The 18,859-nt window shown below is 35.2% G+C and overlaps 1 protein-coding gene across 1 annotated transcript; it reads right to left on the reverse strand.

Moving 5' to 3' along the window:
• Positions 1 to 4,049: 4,049 nt before the first annotated feature.
• Positions 4,050 to 4,740, reverse strand: LOC142230329 (uncharacterized). The gene is made up of 2 exons (XM_075300967.1): positions 4,676 to 4,740; positions 4,050 to 4,619 (listed from the first exon to the last, which is right to left on the reverse strand). Exons 1-2 carry the CDS (start codon positions 4,701 to 4,703, stop codon positions 4,069 to 4,071), a joined length of 579 nt encoding a protein of 192 aa, XP_075157082.1. The 5' UTR covers positions 4,704 to 4,740; the 3' UTR covers positions 4,050 to 4,068.
• Between the last annotated feature and the right edge of the window lie 14,119 nt (positions 4,741 to 18,859).

The following is an 18,859-nucleotide window of genomic DNA, read 5'->3' on the forward strand; positions in this document are numbered from 1 at the left end:
AATGTCAAAATTTTATTTTATTAGAAATAAAATTTTGACAAAATTTTATATAGAATAAAATTTTGACAAAATTTTCTATAGAAATAAAATTTTGACAAAATTTTCTATAGAAAAAAAATTTGACAAAATTTTCTATAGAAATAAAATTTTGCAAAAATTTTCTATAGAAACAAAATTTTTAAAAAAGTTGTGCAAAACTTTTTTATAGAAAGCATATAAACTTTTGACAAAATTTTCTATAGAAATAAAATGTTGACAAAATTTTCTTTAGAAACAAAAGACAAAAAATTTTGACAAAATTATCTACAGAAACAAAATTTTGAAAAAATTTTCTAAAAAATCTGGACGAAATTTTCTAAACAAATAAAATTTTTTATAGATATAATATTTTGACCAATTTTCTATCGAATAAAATTTTTATAAAATTTTCTATAGAAAAAAAAATTTTGCAAAAATTTTCTATATGGTAGAAAAATAAAAATTTGACACAATTTTCTATAGAAATAAAATTTTGCAAAAATTTTCTATAGAAACAAAATTTTGCAAAAATTTGCGATAGAAATAAAATTGTGCAAAAATTTTTTATAGAAACCATATAAACTTTTGACAAAATTTTCTATAGAAATAAAATGTTGACAAAATTTTCTTTAGAAATAAAATTTTGAGAAAATTTTCTATAGAAATAAAAGACAAAAAATGTTGACAAAATTATCTATAGAAATAAAATTTTGACAAAATTTTCTATAGAAATAAAATTTTGACAAAATTTTCTATGAAAATAAAATGTTGACAAAATTTTCTATGAAAATAAAATTTTGACAAAATTTTCTAAAAAATCTGGACAAAAGATTCTTTAGAAATAAAATATTGACCAAACAAAATTTGACGAAATTTTCTATCGAAATAAAATTTTGACAAAATACAATTTAGACAAAATTTTCTATGAAAATAAAATTTTCTAAAAATTCTTTTTTTTTTAAATTTTCACAAAATTTTCTATAGAAACAAAATTTTGCAAAAATTTTCTATATGGTAGAAATAACAAGTATATACGGCCGTAAGTTCGGCCAGGCCGAAGCTTATGTACCCTCCATCATGGATTGCGTAGTAACTTCTTCTAAACACTGCCATCCACAAACGAATTACTTAAGTTGCGGTAACGCTTGCCGATGGCAAGGTATCTTAAAGCCTCCTAACACCATCTTCTAAAATGTATGTAAGTCCATACGTGGTATATATTAAATCAAAAAAGATCGATCCAATACGTATATAATTCAGTTTGACAAATTATACATAAAATTTTGACAAAATTTTCTACAGAAATAAAATTTTAACAAAATTTTCTATAGAAATAAAATTTTCACAAAATTTTCTATAGAAATAAACTTTTGGTAGATTATTTTTGGCTCGAGTGGCAACCATGATTATGAACCGAATAAAATTTGAATAACATTTTCTATAGAAATACAATTTTGACAATGATGAAAATTTTATTATGAACCGAATAAAATTTTTAAAAAATTTTCTCTAGAAATAAAATTTTGACAAAATTTTCTATAGAAATAAAATTTTGACAAAATTTTCTATAGAAATAACATTTTGGTAGACTATTTTTGGCTCTAGTGGCAACCATGATTATGAACCGATATGGACCAATTTTTGTGTGATTGGACCAATTTTGGTATGGTTTTTAGCGACCATATACTAACACCACGTTCCTAATTTGAACCGAATCGGATGAATTTTGCTCCTCCAAGAGGCTCCGGAGGTCAAATCTGGAGAACGTTTTATATGGGGGCTATATATAATTATGGACCGATATGGACCAATTCTGGCACGCTTGTTAAAGATCATATACTAACACCATGTTCCAAATTACAACCGGATTGGATGAAATTTGCTTCTCTTGGAGACTTTGCAAGCCAAATCTCGGGATCGGTTTATATGGGGGCTATATATAATTATGAACCGATGTGGACCAATTTTTGCATGGTTGTTAGAGACCATATACCAATATCATGTACCAAATTTCAGGGGCCATATATAATTATGGACCGATGTGGACCAATTTTTGCATGATTGCTAGAGACCATATACCAACATCATGTACCAAATTTCAGCCGGATCGGATGAAATTTTCTTCTCTTTGAGGCTCCGCAAGCCAAATCTGGGGATCGGTTTATATGGGGGCTATATATAATTATGGACCGATGTGGACCAATTTTTGCATGGTTGTTAGAGACCATATACCAACACCATGTACCAAATTTCAGCCGGATCGGATGAAATATGCTTCTCTTAGAGGCTCCAGAAGCCAAATCTGGGGATCGGTTTATATGGGGGCTATATATAATTATGGACCGATATGGACCAATTTTTGCATGGTTGTTAGAGACCATATACCAACACCATGTACCAAATTTCAGCCGGATCGGATGAAATTTGCTTCTTTTTTAGGATCCGCAAGCCAAATCTGGAGATCGGTTTATATGGGGGCTATATATAATTATGGACCGATGTGGACCAATTTTTGCATGGGTGTTTGAGGCCATATACTAACACCATGTACCAAATTGCAGCCGGATCGGATGAAATATGCTTCTGTTAGAGGCTCCATAAGCCAAATCTGAGGGTCCCTTTATATGGGGGCTATACGTAAAAGTGGACCGATATGGCCCATTTTCAATACCATCCGACCTACATCGATAACAACTACTTGTGCTAAGTTTCAAGTCGATAGCTTGTTTCGTTCGGAAGTTAGCGTGATTTCAACAGACGGACGGACGGACGGACATGCTTAGATCGACTCAGAATTTCACCACGACCCAGAATATATATACTTTATGGGGTCTTAGAGCAATATTTCGATGTGTTACAAACGGAATGACAAAGTTAATATACCCCCTTCCTATGATGGAGGGTATAAAAATTTTGACAAAATTTTCTTTAGAAATAAAATGTTGACCAAACAAAATTTGACAAAATTTTCCATAGAAAAAAAATTTTCACAAAATTTTCGTTAGAAATAAAATTTTGTCTAAATTTTCTTGAGAAATAAAATATAAATAAAAAACATTTTGTTTGGATAAAACAACATTTTCTATACTAACCACAAAAGTTTTTTTATCAACAACTTCTTAATTTGGCAGATTTTGGTCAAATTTGGTAGATTTTTTTTGACACTAGTGGCAGCCGTGCCAAAAAGTCTAATCGGGAGATTGTTCGCCAAATATCGGGAGATTGTAAACCAAAATATGTCATGTCTTCCTATGGACCAAAACTATGTCGAAATTTCAAATTTAACAAAATCGGATAAAAAATCCTGCTTCCAACCCTCAAGAAATTATATCGACAAAGCGGTCTATATTTTTACAATATCTCTTTATGGACGTGCAATATTCTAGATTTCAAAATTCTAGATAATCCGATAAAAATACACCCAGAGAAGGAATATGATCACCTCAAACATGTTTTAAGAGCAAAATGTTATTTTTGGGTGGTGACCATGTAACAGGTTTTCGCAACCATGTTATTTTCTCGGAAATCATGTATCTGATTTCGGCAAGCAGGTTATATTTGACGAGAAAATAATATTTCAGTAACAAACATGTTACATGGTCACCATACAAAAATAACATTTTGCTCTTGAAACATGGTTGAGGTGATCATATTCCTTCTCTGCGTGTAGTTGCTTCCATGCCTTCAAGAAGTCAACTCGGGAGATCTATATAGGATCTATATAAAAACGTGGGCCGATGTATACTGATATACATAATCGATAACTTTTTATGGATCAACATGGACCTTTAAATTTGTAATTTCAAGTAAATCTTATAAAAGTAGCAGGACATCGGTTTATATAAGCGACCGATATAGCCCTTCTTCGAACTTGACATAAACACATAAAATTTCAATACGATAGCTCCATTATTAGAATCTCTAGCGGGATTACAACAGACAGACAGATGGGCATCGCTAGATCGTCTTAGAATTTCCCATATAGATTCAGAGGTAGCTACCACAAATATATTTAACAACTTCCAACATCATTATTGTCATCACATTTATTTATGCCTTACATTCTGCTGAAACACTAGACAAGTCATTTAACAAAATGGTTTCATGTTTATAAAGAACGTCCACCAATGAGGGATTTTCATCAGAACCAAGTCCTTGAATAATTCTTCTATAGAAGTCGGGAATTTTTTCTACTTGTCCCTTCTGAATCAAACAATCCATTGCTTTGCCAATGCCAATGAAAATATGACCGGTCTTATTAACAAGAGCACCAGAAGCTGGAGTATTGTTGGCTGTATAGGAATCACCAGCTGTGGCACATTTTCCATGAACACCCTGGAAATTTTTAACAGCCCCAGAAATCACAACATTGGCAATATTGATGGCACCCTCATCGGTTAATTCCTTTCCCTTGTACTGCCTCAAGAATCCAATGCCACCATTCATGACAGCAATAATTTTGTCTCTAGTCTCAGCATCATCGAAGACATCAGCGGCACAGAGAACAGCATGGCCTAGACGTTTATTGTTAGTTGCCACCTCTAACATTAGGGATTTTTCCACTTCTTCAGCCCAACTGCAAGATGCCATCAAGAGGTAAGCTAAATTAAAACACGAAAGTGAATTTCAATGTCGCAATATTAACTCCGAGACATACCTGCTGCAATCAAGAATATTTTTACCATAACTGCTTCTGTGAATGCAATATTGTCACCTCAAATGCAAAAACCAAACAACAAGCCAATATGGTCTTCACCTTAGTATAAATAGAACTTTGTAGGTATGAAACAAAGACATATACTTGATTTTTTTTTTTTAAGAAATCCATAACAATTTGCATTCAAACGACAACCTAGAAATTTAATTAACGTATAATTAAGGTATTATAAAATAATATTTTGCACTACCAGTTTTAAAAAATATTCTAAATTAAGGATCTTTAATATATCATATTTTCTTCTCATCGTTATTTATCAATAGCAAAAAATGTACACCGTAAGAATTCTCTTCGTTAATTTTACGAAGAATACTTCATTAACCATTCTTCTTAAATTCTTCTTTAAAGCATGGAAATGTTCGTTCATTTTCGTAAATTTTACGAAGAACATTTTACAAAACATACGAACAAAAAAAGTTTGTACTTTTAACGTAACTTTCTTCAAATTTCATGAGTTTTGTGAATAGGGTTTTACGAATTTATGATTATTTTACGAAACATGCTGCGTTAAATTTCTTCATAAAATGTACGAAACATTTTCTTTGAAATAACAAAGTAGTTTCATAGAGAGCTTGGACACGCTGGTGAACTAGGAATATTGTAGTGAACTAGGAATAAGGAAGTCTTACACGCTGGATAGTGATTGCAGTATTTTTCAGGCTGAGATTTCTGCGATCACAAAGGCTGCTGAGTCGCTGTTGATGAGGCCGTTATTCAGAAACGATATCAGCTTCTTCATCGACAGTCAGGCAGCTATAAAGGCATTGTGCAGTGCTGACATAAGGTCTAGGGCAGTGTTACCGTTGTGCGACTTTAGTCGCATTTTGCAACCCTTTTGACGTCATGCGACTTTTTGGGCGACTTTTTTATACCCTCCATCATAGGATGGGGGTATATTAACTTTGTCATTCCGTTTGTAACACATCGAAATATTGCTCTAAGACCCCATAAAGTATATATATTCTGGGTCGTGGTGAAATTCTGAGTCGATCTAAGCATGTCCGTCCGTCCGTCCGTCTGTTGAAATCACGCTAACTTCCGAACGAAACAAGCTATCGACTTGAAACTTGACACAAGTAGTTGTTGTCGATGTAGGTCGGATGGTATTGAAAATGGGCCATATCGGTCCACTTTTACGTATAGCCCCCATATAAAGGGACCCTCAGATTTGGCTTGTGGAGCCTCTAAAAGAAGCATATTTCATCCGATCCGGCTGAAATTTGGTATATGGTGTTGGTATATTGTCTCTAACAACCATGCAAAAATTGGTCCACATCGGTCCATAATTATATATAGCCCCCATATAAACCGATCCCCAGATTTGGCTTGTGGAGCCTCTAACAGAAGCATATTTCATCCGATCCGGCTGAAATTTGGTATATGGTGTTGGTATATGGTCTCTAACAACCATGCAAAAATTGGTCCATATCGGTCCATAATTATATATAGCCCCCATATAAACCGATCCCCAGATTTGGCTTGTGGAGCCTCTAACAGAAGCATATTTCATCCGATCCGGCTGAAATTTGGTATATGGTGTTGGTATATGGTCTCTAACAACCATGCAAAAATTGGTTCACATCGGTCCATAATTATATATAGCCCCCATATAAACCGATCCCCAGATTTGGCTTGCGGAGTCTGAAAGAGAAGCATATTTCATCCGATCCGGGTGAAATTTGGTATATGGTGTTGGTATATGGTCTCTAACAACCGTGCAAAAATTGGTCCACATCGGTCCACAATTATATATAGCCCCCATATAAACCGATCCCCAGATTTGGCTTGTGGAGCCTCTAACAGAAGCATATTTCATCCGATCCGGCTGAAATTTGGTATATGGTGTTGGTATATGGTCTCTAACAACCATGTAAAAATTGGTTCACATCGGTCCATAATTATATATAGCCCCCATATAAACCGATCCCCAGATTTGGTTTGCGGAGCCTAAAAGAGAAGCAAATTTCATCCCATCCGGCTGAAATTTGGTACATGGTGCTGGTATATGGTCTCTAACAACCATGCAAAACTTGGTTCCCATCGGTCCATAATTATATATAGCCCCCATATAAACCGATCCCCAGATTTGGCTTGCGGAGCCTAAAAGAGAAGCAAATTTCATCCGATCCGGCTGAAATTTGGTACATGGTGCTGGTATATGGTCTCTAACAACCATGCAAAAATTGGTTCCCATCGGTCCATAATTATATATAGCCCCCATATAAACCGATCCCCAGATTTGGCTTGCGAAGCCTCAAAGAGAAGCAAATTTCATCCAATCCGGTTGTAATTTGGAACAGGGTCCATATCGGTCCATAATTATATATAGCCCCCATATAAAACGTTCTCCAGATTTGACCTCCGGAGCCTCTTGGAGGAGCAAAATTCATCCGATCCGGTTCAAAGTAGGAACGTGGTGTTAGTATATGGTCGCTAACAGCCATACCAAAATTGGTCCAATCACACAAAAATTGGTCCATATCGGTTCATAATCATAGTTGCCACTCGAGCCAAAAATAATCGACCAAGATTTTATTTCTATAGAAAATTTTGTCAAAAGTTTATTTCTATAGAAAATTTTGTTAAAATTTTATTTCTGTAGAAAATTTTGTCAAAATTTTCTTTCTATAGAAAATTTTGTCAAAATTTTTATTTCTATAAAAAATTTTGTGAAAATTTTATTTCTATAGAAAATTTTGTTAAAATTTTATTTCTACAGAAAATTTTGTCAAAATTTTATGTCTACTTTGTCAAACTGAATTATATACGTATTGGATCGATCTTTTTTGATTTAATATATACCACGTATAGACTTACATACAATTTAGAAGATGGTGTTAAGAGGTTTTAAGATACCTTGCCATCGGCAAGCGTTACCGCAACTTAAGTAATTCGATTGTGGATGACAGTCTTTCGTAGAAGTTTCTACGCAATCCATGATGGAGGGTACATAAGCTTCGGCCTGGCCGAACTTACGGCCGTATATACTTGTTAAAATATGTAAAATGTGCGACTTTAGTCGCACGCATGCCACTAAAGTCGCATAAAAGGGAAGTGCTTAAATTTTAAGCAATTTTTATAAGTGGGAATTCATCGCCGTGCGCCTTACTCGAAGCCACCGCAATGGCCCGCCTTGTATACACAGGGTAATGGATTCAAACCCAGTTTCGACCAAAGAGCAACATGTGTTTCTACGGTGGATGCTGAATGTTTCAAAGCTTCTCCACCACAATGTGAGATGCCAGAACTCGGCTATAAAAAAAAAGAGTTCACTTTTCAATGACAAGTTGTCATTGAGCTAAACATAGAAGCACTCACAACTAAGAGGGAAGTAAATAACGTATAGTATCACAATGGACACCTAACCTACGATACCTACCCTACACGGTGCTCTGGTTTGTTAAGTCGTTGTTTTGTTGCATATCATTTCAACCACTAGCTCCGTTCGAGTACACACTAATTTTTGATAATTATCAAAAAATTTTCGTTTACTCCAAAAAGCCAGCAAAAGAAAGCCACAGTGAGATCAAATTTGAAATTTGAGGAATAGATAAGTTGCAAGTTTTTGCTAGGAATTTTTTCCCAGTAAAATCTTGCAAGAGTTAGCCATAAGCAAATAATAGGTGCAATATATTTCACAGAGTCAATTAGGAGTGTAGTATAAAAAATAAATATTTTTGTTTTTTATATTGATTTAAATGCTTTTAATTGGCTGATAGTAACTTGGCACTTGATGGCGTTCTCGTACATTTCTGCTAATTTTAGGAAGGAGAAAAAAATCCACTTTTTTTATTTATTGCAAGTTTACGTTTTACTGGATTTTATGATACAATATGTTGCTAAAATATCTCTTTATGTTAAAGGGAGTGTTCCTTTATTGTTTTTGTGTTGATTTATAGAAGATTTTTTGTAATAAAAATACTTCACAAATGTATGCGACTTTTTATCATTATGCTACTCTTTTGTGCGACCTTTCTTTGAGTATGCGACTTTTTCAAAATTTCCAACGGTAACACTGGTCGAGGGTAGTCAGCCGCTGTCGTCGAGAACTCAAGGTTCTCACTGAACAGCATAATATAACTCTATACTGGGTACCTGGGCACTATGGGATAATTGGAAATGAGAAAGCGGATGTGCTGGCTAAGGAGGATGTGCTGGCTCGTGGAACGAACAACGTCCTAGGGGACGTTTTCCCTCCACTATATTCTTATCATTACAGGATAGATGTTAAATATGATGAGCAATGGCGAAGACGCTGGGTATCTTCGGATGGTTGCGAGCAAACCAAGTTGATATGGGATGAAAAGAAACGTAGGAACTGTGAAATTTTGTTGTCGATGAACACAGAGGAATTACGGCCATTGATTGACATCATAACAGGACATATCTGTAGATGGTGCCTGGACCCGGAAGTTACGGAGGACTCTTACCACTTCCTGTGTCAGTGCCCAGCTTTATCCTTTAGAAGAAACAAGATACTGGGCTACTTTTTCTTTCAGGCTCTCACTGATCTGCGGGAGTACAGCTTAAGGAACATATTTGCATTCATCAGGGCCTCTGGTTGGTTATTCTGAGATTTCTTTCAAAGAGAACGACCAGGTGAAAGTTTCTGGGACAGAGCGGACCGCATCGGAAGGAGAAAGGTGGAAAAATCACATCGAGGGATCACAATGGATCTATACTGGTCTAAGTGGGCATCAATTCAAGAAAATTTATGTCATCCTCTACAACCTAACCTAACCTTCATTGAAGTCTCAAAATTTTAGTTCGCGACATAAAATTGTCTTTGATAATGTGCTTGAGTGTATTCCTTTATTCAAATTTTTAATGCATGTCTTCTGCTACTTCTCATTTTGGTGACAGTATGCTATGCATAAAATCGAAGTAACCAAACTAAAAGTTATTCCAAAACTTAAGATGTAACGTAGCGGTGACATTTTTCAAACTTATTAGTACAATCGAATGCACTTTGGACTATAAATTTTGTTTCGAAATGTTTGAACAATTTTCACAAAAACTACGAAAGTTTTTCATAGGAAGTATGCAACTTTATTCATTAAAAGTACGAAGTTATTTCTTACAAACTACGAACAATTTGGATGAACATTTCTTCGTAAAAAGAAAGAAATATTTCGTATTTTTAATGAAAAGTTTCTTTGGTTGTAAAACAATGACAAATTTCGTACGAAATTTTTCATTCTCTCTACGAAGAAAATTGTTTCGGTGTATTTGTGGGCCTAATTTACCTCTAGATTTTCATTGATTTTCATGTAAATCGCATAAAAAATCGGTTTATATGGTGGCTATATCAAAACGTGGACCGATTCACAAATTGCGGAAAACTGTTTGCGGTCCTAAAATACCTCTGGATTTCCAATTTCAGACATATTGTAACGAGCCAATTGCTCGTACATATTCTTCCTGTATTGAATTCCACTCGTTTTGGGAATTCCTTTTTTCCCCTTTGTACCACTGGGTTGCTGTGCGCCACAGTACCCATTTTAACTGTGGTCATTTTCTCGCGTGTGGTGCAAGTGGTATCAAGGGGAAACCTACATTCATCACCCAACGTTCTTGAGATTACACGTCGGTAATTCTCATTGGGTTGGTGTCTCGCCCGACTTAAGAATGTGGGTTTGTCGGGACGATGGCATGAATCAACCGAGGCTTGACGAACAGTAAAGCGAGTGGCAACGACCGCTGCCGAACTTCCGACAGCCACAACCGATTCATCCTAACGCGATTCGTTCGCATCCGAAGCCTGTAGTAAAGTAGAAATCCCGACTACCTTCTCCTATCCCTTTTCCTTCCCCTCCCTAAAGCTATACTAATACCCCCACCCCCCCCCCCCCCTTAACACGGTTCGTCCGCTTACGCGATACGTTCGCTTACGCGGTTTGTCCGCTTACGCGATTCGTTCGCTTACGCGGTTTGTCCGCTTATGCGATTCGTTCGCTTACGCGATTAGTTCGCTTACGCGGTTCGTCCGCTTACACGGTTCGTCCGCTTACGCTTACGCGGTTCGTCCGCTTACGCGACTCGTTCGCTTACGCAGTTCGGCTGCTTACGCGGTTCGTCCGCTTACGCGATTCGTTCGCATCAATCAACTGTTAGTATAGCCGACTCCTTTCCCCTGCCCCTCTTTTCGATACAGGAACCGACACGAGCACCATCGGCCGTCACCCTCGTATACGAGCATCATCAGCCCTACTCAATCATCATCTTCGTGCACGAACACCATCAACCCGACACCATCAACATCTACGTTTACGAACATCATCGGCCCGATACAATCGTCACATCGGCACACGAACACCATCGGCCCGACACCAGCAACATCTACGAGTATCTGCGGCCCGACTCAATCGTCATCTTCGCCCACGAACGCCGTCGGCCCGACACCATCGTCGTCCCCGTACACGAACGCCGTCGGCCCGACACCATCGTCATCCCGTACACGAACACCGTCGGCCCGACCCCACCGTCATCTCCGTACCAGAACACCACCAGCCCGATACCACCGTCATCACCGCACACGATCAACGTCGGCCCGACACCATCGTCATCCGCGTACACGAACACCGTCGGCCCGACCCCATCGACAACTCCGTACTGTTCTCTGTCGTCACCAGTTAGCATCACCTTGGCCTATCACCGACACCGTTCATCATCGTATCCAGTCAATTCACCGACACCGTTTCATCGACCTCATCAAGCAACATCGCCCATTCATCAACCAGCGCTGCACGAGCCTTCGTCATCGACCGACCCAGCCCAGCCCACAATTCATAGTCGAAGCCCCACCAGTCGTCGTCGCCCCTTCAGCCCACTCATTGCCCTTACCCACAATTGTATTGTATATAACGAAGAATTGTATAGGCTAAGCCTAACGGCTTACAAATTAAGATAAGATACGCCATCAAAGAATTTGAAAACATTTGAAAAAACCAAATTTCGTGTTTTGATAAAATACTGTTTTCTAAAGGGTGGAGCAAAAACTTGACTTGATAATGAGTTTCCGGACTCGGCCCCAGGGAAATCAACAATAATTGATTGGTATGCAAAATTCAAGCGTGGTGAAATGAGCACGGAGGACGATGAACGCAGTGGACGCCCGAAAGATGTGGTTACCGACGAAAACATCACAAAAAATCCACAAAATGATTTTGAATGACTGTAAAATGAAGTTGATCGAGATAGCACAGGCCTTAAAGATATCAAAGGAACGTGTTTGTCATATAATTCATCAATATTTGGACATGCAGAAGCTCTGTGCAAAATGGGTGCCGCGCGAGCTCACATTTGACCAAAAACGACAACGTGTTGATGATTCTGGGCGGTGTTTGCAGCTGTTAACTCGTAATACACCCGAGTTTTTCCGTCGATATGTGACAATGGATGAAAAATGGCTCCATCACTACACTCCTGAGTCCAATCGACAGTCGGCTGAGTGGACAGCGACCGGTGAACCGTCTCTGAAGCGTGGAAAGACTCAAAAGTCCCCTGGCAAAATAATGGCCTCTGTTTTTTGGGATGCGCATGGAATATTTTTTATCGATTATCTTGAGAAGTGAAAAACCATCTATTATATGGCGTTATTGGAGCGTTTGAAGGTCGAAATCGCGGCAAAACGGCCACATATGAAGAAAAAAAAAAGTGTTTTCCACCAAGACAACGCACCGTGCCACATGTCATTGAGAACGATGGCAAAAATTCATGAATTGGGCTTCGAATTGCTTCCCCACCCACCGTATTCTCCAGATCTGGTCCCCAGCGAACTCAAAAGGATGCTCGCAGGGAAAAAATTTGGCTGCAATGAAGAGGTGGTCGCCGAAACTGAGGCCTATTTAGAGGCAAAACCGAAGGAGTACTACCAAAATGGTCTCAAAAAATTGGAAGGTTGTATCGCTCTTGAAGGGAACTATGTTGAATAATAGAAACGAATTTTGACAAAAAAATGTGTTTTTTTTTCGGGGACTTATCAGCCAACCTGTTATGTCCATAACCCTCCACCACAGAATGGTGAGGAGAGTACAATAAGTTTGTCATTCCGTTTATGTCGCATCGAAATAACAATTTCCGACTATATAAAATATTTATAAAATCATGTCCGTCTGTCTCAATAATGAAGCTATCGTCCAGGGGGGTTCACAATATCATGAATAGCTTTCGTGTATCTTTGACCATGAAAAGTCTTAAATTATTCGATAGACTTTCTTACGGCAACTCCGTCAGTGGTTCAATGTGTTAAGGCGACTGTTAACGCGTGTGTAGCAGACAATCCAGGTTCGAGTCACGGTAGCGGATTTTTTTATAACTTCGTAACCATTACATTTTCAGATCATGAACGATAGTTGTCGTCTTGACAACGCTTGGTGTCATTTTATCGTTGTCAGATTGACACCATCTGTTATCCGTTCGACGCCATATGTGTGTTGATTCACTTTGATGAACGAATCTTTTTGAAACGTCCACGCGGTTCATGATTTTTTGTATAAAGGATGATACGGTCATAATTTGGTCAATATAAACTTGACGTATTTCTTTCAATTTTGCATTTAAAAAACCTGAACACCCCTCATTTTGAAGTGTGTGTGTGTGTAGAATGTTGCTCCTATTTCGATTTTGGAATTCACTCTTCAGTTGTCAAAATGCCGTCCAAGCAAGAAGAGCAGCGTATCAAAATTTTGCTCGCGCATCGCGAAAATCCGAGCTACTCGCACGCAAAGCTGGCAAAATCGTTAAAAGTTGCCAAATCAACCGTTACAAATGTAATTAAAGTGTTTGGGGAACGTTTGTCGACAGCCAGGAAGTCTGGATCGGGGGGAAATCGAAAACCGGAAGCCGCTGAGACGACAAAGAGAGTTGCCGGTAGTTTCCAGCGAAACCCTAACCTCTCTCTCCGAGATGCCGCAAATAAGCTGGGTGTATCGTCTACAACCGTGCATCGAGCCAAAACACGAGCCGGACTATCGACTTACAAGAAGGTAGTGACTCCAAATCGCGATGATAAACAAAATACGACGGCCAAAGCACGATCCCGGAGGCTGTACACGACGATGCTGACGAAGTTTGACTGCGTGGTAATGGACGACGAAACCTACGTCAAAGCCGACTACAAGCAGCTTCCGGGACAGGAGTTTTGTACGACAAAAGGAAGGGGAACGGTAGCAGATATTCTCAAGCACATAAAACTGTGAAAGTTCACAAAGAAATATCTGGTTTGACAAGCCATCTGTACTTGTGGCTTGAAAAGCAGCATTTTCATAGCTTCCGGGACTGTCAACCAAGAAATTTACGTGAAAGAGTGTTTGAATAAACGTCTGCTGCCTTTCCTGAGGAAACACGGTTGTTCCGTACTGCTTTGGCCGGATTTGGCATCTTGCCATTACGGCAAAAAGGCCATGGAGTGGTACGCCGCCAACAACGTGCAGGTGGTTCCCAAGGACAAGAACCCTCCCAACACGCCAGAGTTCCGCCCAATTGAGAAATACTGGGCTATTGTCAAGCGGAACCTAAAGAAGACCAAAAAACTGCTAAGGACGAGCAGCAGTTCAAGGCAAACCGGCTTTCTGCGGCGAAGAAGGTGGACAAGGTGGCTGTACAAAATCTGATGGCAGGTGTCAAGCGTGAGGCTCGGCAATTCGGATTTGGAAAAGCGATTTATACTAATTGAACTTGAAAAAGAAATTTAATTTGATTTTTTAAATAAACGATTTCACCGATTTACACGCGTTTTCCCTTGACCAAATTTTGACCGTATCACCCTTTAGATATATGTTTAGCTCAATGACAATGCAGTGACACCTCTAAGAGAAGCTTTAAAACACTCAGAAATGAGTGTTGAACCCGTGACCCTTCGTATGCATGTTAGCCATTGCATCACGGTGGCTCATGTCATGAAACATAATAAAATAACATAAATTTAAAATTTCTTTTTTAACAAACATAATAAAATAAACATTTCGCTTTTCCACCGGACAACTTCATATGTTCGGCAGTACCATTATAACGATTTATGGCCAACACACAAACATTTTGTTTGCTATGAGGTAGTCATATATGCAAGTTGATGTATCTTTAATTTAACGTACTTATACTTTCGATTAGCAATCAGCGGAAACACTTGCCAAACTCTTGGACAAAGAAATTTCCTGTCGATAGATGATATCCATCAATAAGGAAGCTTCCTCGGAAGCAAATCCTTCAATAGTTTTCCTAATAAAATTCGGAACATTTTTAAGTTGATTTTTTGAAATCAAACTATGAATACTTCCACCAAATTTAATGAAGATATTTCCTATTTTATTAATATCAGCTCCGGCTGTCGGGAATTCGAAGGTGTATAGGAATTGCCAGCCGTACCACATTTTCCACTAACAGCTTGCAAATTTTTGACAGCAGTCGAAATAATTAGATAAGCAATATTCACAGAATCCTCATCGGTTATTGATTTCCCTTTGTATTGTTTCAATAATCCATTTTCACCCTCAATGGCTTTGTGAGTTTTCTTTTGGGATTCTGCATCCTAAAAAAGATCAGCGAGACTCAATACAGCCTTGTCCAAACGTTTGTAATTTATTGCAAATGCTTGTTTTAAGCATTTTTCCCACTTCATCCATATGAATTGAAGGAAGCCAAGAGGATATCAGTAAGATAGAAGCTTTGAAGGACATGGAAAACAACTTGATTACAGCTCATAAGAGAAATAATTATTAAATTCTTCTTACCACCTACTGTTAAGAATTTTTTTTTAGCCATAACAAGAGTTGGCTTTATCACAGCTAAGACGTAATCCAAACAGTAATTTAAGCACTAGTCTAAGCCAGTTGAAATATATTTGCCGATTATATGAAGATTGGATGGTGCATTAACATTTTAGATCTCATTATTGAAATATGTGCCAAGACTTAAAATCGACAGATAAATTGCATTTAATGTCAATTAAGCAGTATAATTTTTTATTTAACTGTTTTAATTTTTTTTACAATTAAGCTGCCAAACAGCTATCCATTAATCAAGACACTGACAAAGATTGTTAAGTAATATCAATTAGAAACCGTTACAGACTCCAGCTTCACTACCCAAAAAAAAAAATTCTACTACCTTTAAGATCACTTATTAATGCACTGTCACCGTAATGGCATACACTCCAAAAAAAGTGAACTCTCTATTTCACTAAAGCCAATTTAACTTTATTTTAGTTCATGGGATTATTATGTTTGGAGAAAGTTTCCTTTAATCTAATAATTGTTTGTATACGTTAGTTAAATTAAAAACTAAACATAAAAAAACTAAAACCGAGGAAAAAAGCATAAAGATTAACTAAATTCGTGTCTTCCACAAAATAGTTCAGAATTTCTTTAAATTTGTAAATTTTACTACAAATGCGTCCATCATGAACTTCGTACGTCACTAAAGACATTCTTGCAATTTTGAACTACAAGTTTTTCCTTCAAACTACAACATTTTCTTTAACAAGTTAAAAAACTTAGTTATGTTTAATAAATTTTTTTTGAATTTGTCGAAAAACATTTACTTATTTTCATGACATCGGCGTGATGCCAACGTTTGTAATACAGTTTAGTTTAAATTTTCTACAAAAATTCAAACTTTTCTAAAATTAACCGAAAGTTTTCCTCCAAGTGGGTTCACTGTTTTTTCAGTGTACATGACCTAATAACGGAAGTTCCAACGAAAATATGTATTTTAACCACTCCAGGACAAGCTTTGCTCAAAGATATGTCCACACAAACACCCTACAAGAAAAAGTTCTACCGACAATTTTGTCAACATTTTATTTCTATGGAAAATTTTGTCAAAATTCTATTTCTAGAGAAAATTTTGTCAAAATTTTATTTCCATCGAAAATTTTGTCAAAATTTTATTTCTATGGAAAATTTTGTCAAAATTCTATTTCTAGAGAAAATTTTGTCAAAATTTTATTTCTAGAGAAAATTTTGTCAAAATTTTATTTCTAGAAAAAAAATTTGGTCAAAATTGTATTTCTTTCGCAAATTTTATCAAAATTTTATTTCTGAAAAAATGTTGTCAATATTATATTTCTATTGAATATTTTGTCAAAATTTTATTTCTATAGAAAAATTTGTCAAAATTTTATTTCTATAGGAAATTTTGTCAAAATTTTATTTCTATAGCAAATTTTGTCAAAATTTTATTACTAGAGAAAATTGTATATGTACAGAAAATTTTGTTAAAATTTTATTTGTACAGAAAATTTTGTTTCTATAGAAAATTTTGTCAAAATTTTATTTCTATACAATATTTTGACAAAATTTTATTTCTATAGAAAATTTATCTAAGTTTTCTATAGAAAATTTTGTCAAAATTTTATTTCTAAAGAAAATTTTGTCAAAATTTTATTTTTAGAGAAAATTTTGTCAAAATTTTATTTCTATAGAAAATTTTGTCAACATTTTATTTCTAGAGAAAAAATTTGGTCAAAATTGTATTTCTTTCGCAAATTTTGTCAAAATTTTATTACTAGAGAAAATTGTATATGTACAGAAAATTTTGTTACAATTTTATTTGTAAAGAAAATTTTGTTTCTATAGAAAATTTTGTAAAAATTTTATTTCTACACAAAATTTTGACAAAATTTTATTTCTATAGAAAATTTATCTAAGTTTTCTATAGAAAATTTTGTCAAAATTTTATTTCTATAGAAAATTTTGCCAAAATTTTATTTTTAGAGAAAATTTTGTCAAAATTTTATTTCTAGAGAAAATTTTGTCAACATTTTATTTCTAGAGAAAAAATTTGGTCACAATTGTATTTCTTTCGCAAATTTTATCAAAATTTTATTTCTGTAGAAAATGCTGTCAATATTCTATTTCTATTGAATATTTTGTCAAAATTTTATTTCTATAGAAAAATTTGTCAAAATTTTATTTCTATAGCAAATTTTGTCAACATTTTATTTCTATAGCAAATTTTGTCAAAATTTTATTACTAGAGAAAATTGTGTATGTACAGAAAATTTTGTTAAATTTTATTTGTACAGAAAATTTTGTTTCTATAGAAAATTTTATTTCTATAGAAAATTTTGTCAACATTTTAGTTCTATAGAAAATTTTACTTCTATAGAAAATTTATCTAAGTTTTCTATAGAAAATTTTGTCAAAATTTTATTTTTAAAGAAAATTTTGTTATTGTTGTTCTTGATCTCAGCTTAAAGCCATGCATTGACTAAACTACAAGTGTAGCTTAACCAACAGAGGAAAAGTATGCTTGTCAAATTTATTTGGGCAAAGCCCTATAGACTGCAAGATGGTTGGATGTACAGCTGTTTCGGAATTACCACATTCCTCATCAGCATCCTCTACTTGCAGCAAAACTATCAACCAATTATTAGAATAAATTCGGGTAATTCACTCAACCCAAAGTGAACTACACTTGAACCTTCCGAAAAAGGGGTTTGATAGTCGGCTACTGCCTAAAAAATCAAAATTTTATTTCTAGAGAAAATTTTGTCAACATTTTCTATAGAAATTTTATTTCCAAAAAAAAAAAATTGGTTAAAATTTTATTTCTGTAGCAAATTTTATCAAAATTTCATTTCTGTAGAAAATGTTGTCAATATTCTATTTCTATTGAATATTTTGTAAAAATTTTATTTCTATAGAAAATGTTGTCAAAATTTTATTTCTATAGCAAATTTTGTCAACATTTTATTTCTATAGCTAATTTTGTCAAAATTTTATTACTAGAGAAAATTTTATATGTACAGAAAATTTTATTTGTACAGAAAATTTTGTTAAAATATTGTTTCTATAGAAAATTTTGTCAACATTTTATTTCTATAGAAAATTTTGTCAAAATTTTAACTCTATAGAAAATTTTGTCAAAATTTTATTTCCATACAATATTTTGGCAAAATTTTATTTCTATAGAAAATTTATCGAAGTTTTCTATAGAAAATTATGTCAAAATTTTATTTCTATAGAAAATTTTGTAAAAAATTTTATATTTATAGAACATTTTCTCAAAATTGTATTTTTATAGAAAATTTTGTTAAAATTTTATTTCTATAGAACATTTTGTCAAAATTTTACTTCTATAAAAAATTTTGTCAAAATTTTATTTCAATAGAAAATTTTGTAA

The sequence above is a fragment of the Haematobia irritans genome, chromosome 3 (assembly GCF_050003625.1).
Source record: "Haematobia irritans isolate KBUSLIRL chromosome 3, ASM5000362v1, whole genome shotgun sequence".
NCBI lineage: Eukaryota > Metazoa > Arthropoda > Insecta > Diptera > Muscidae > Haematobia > Haematobia irritans.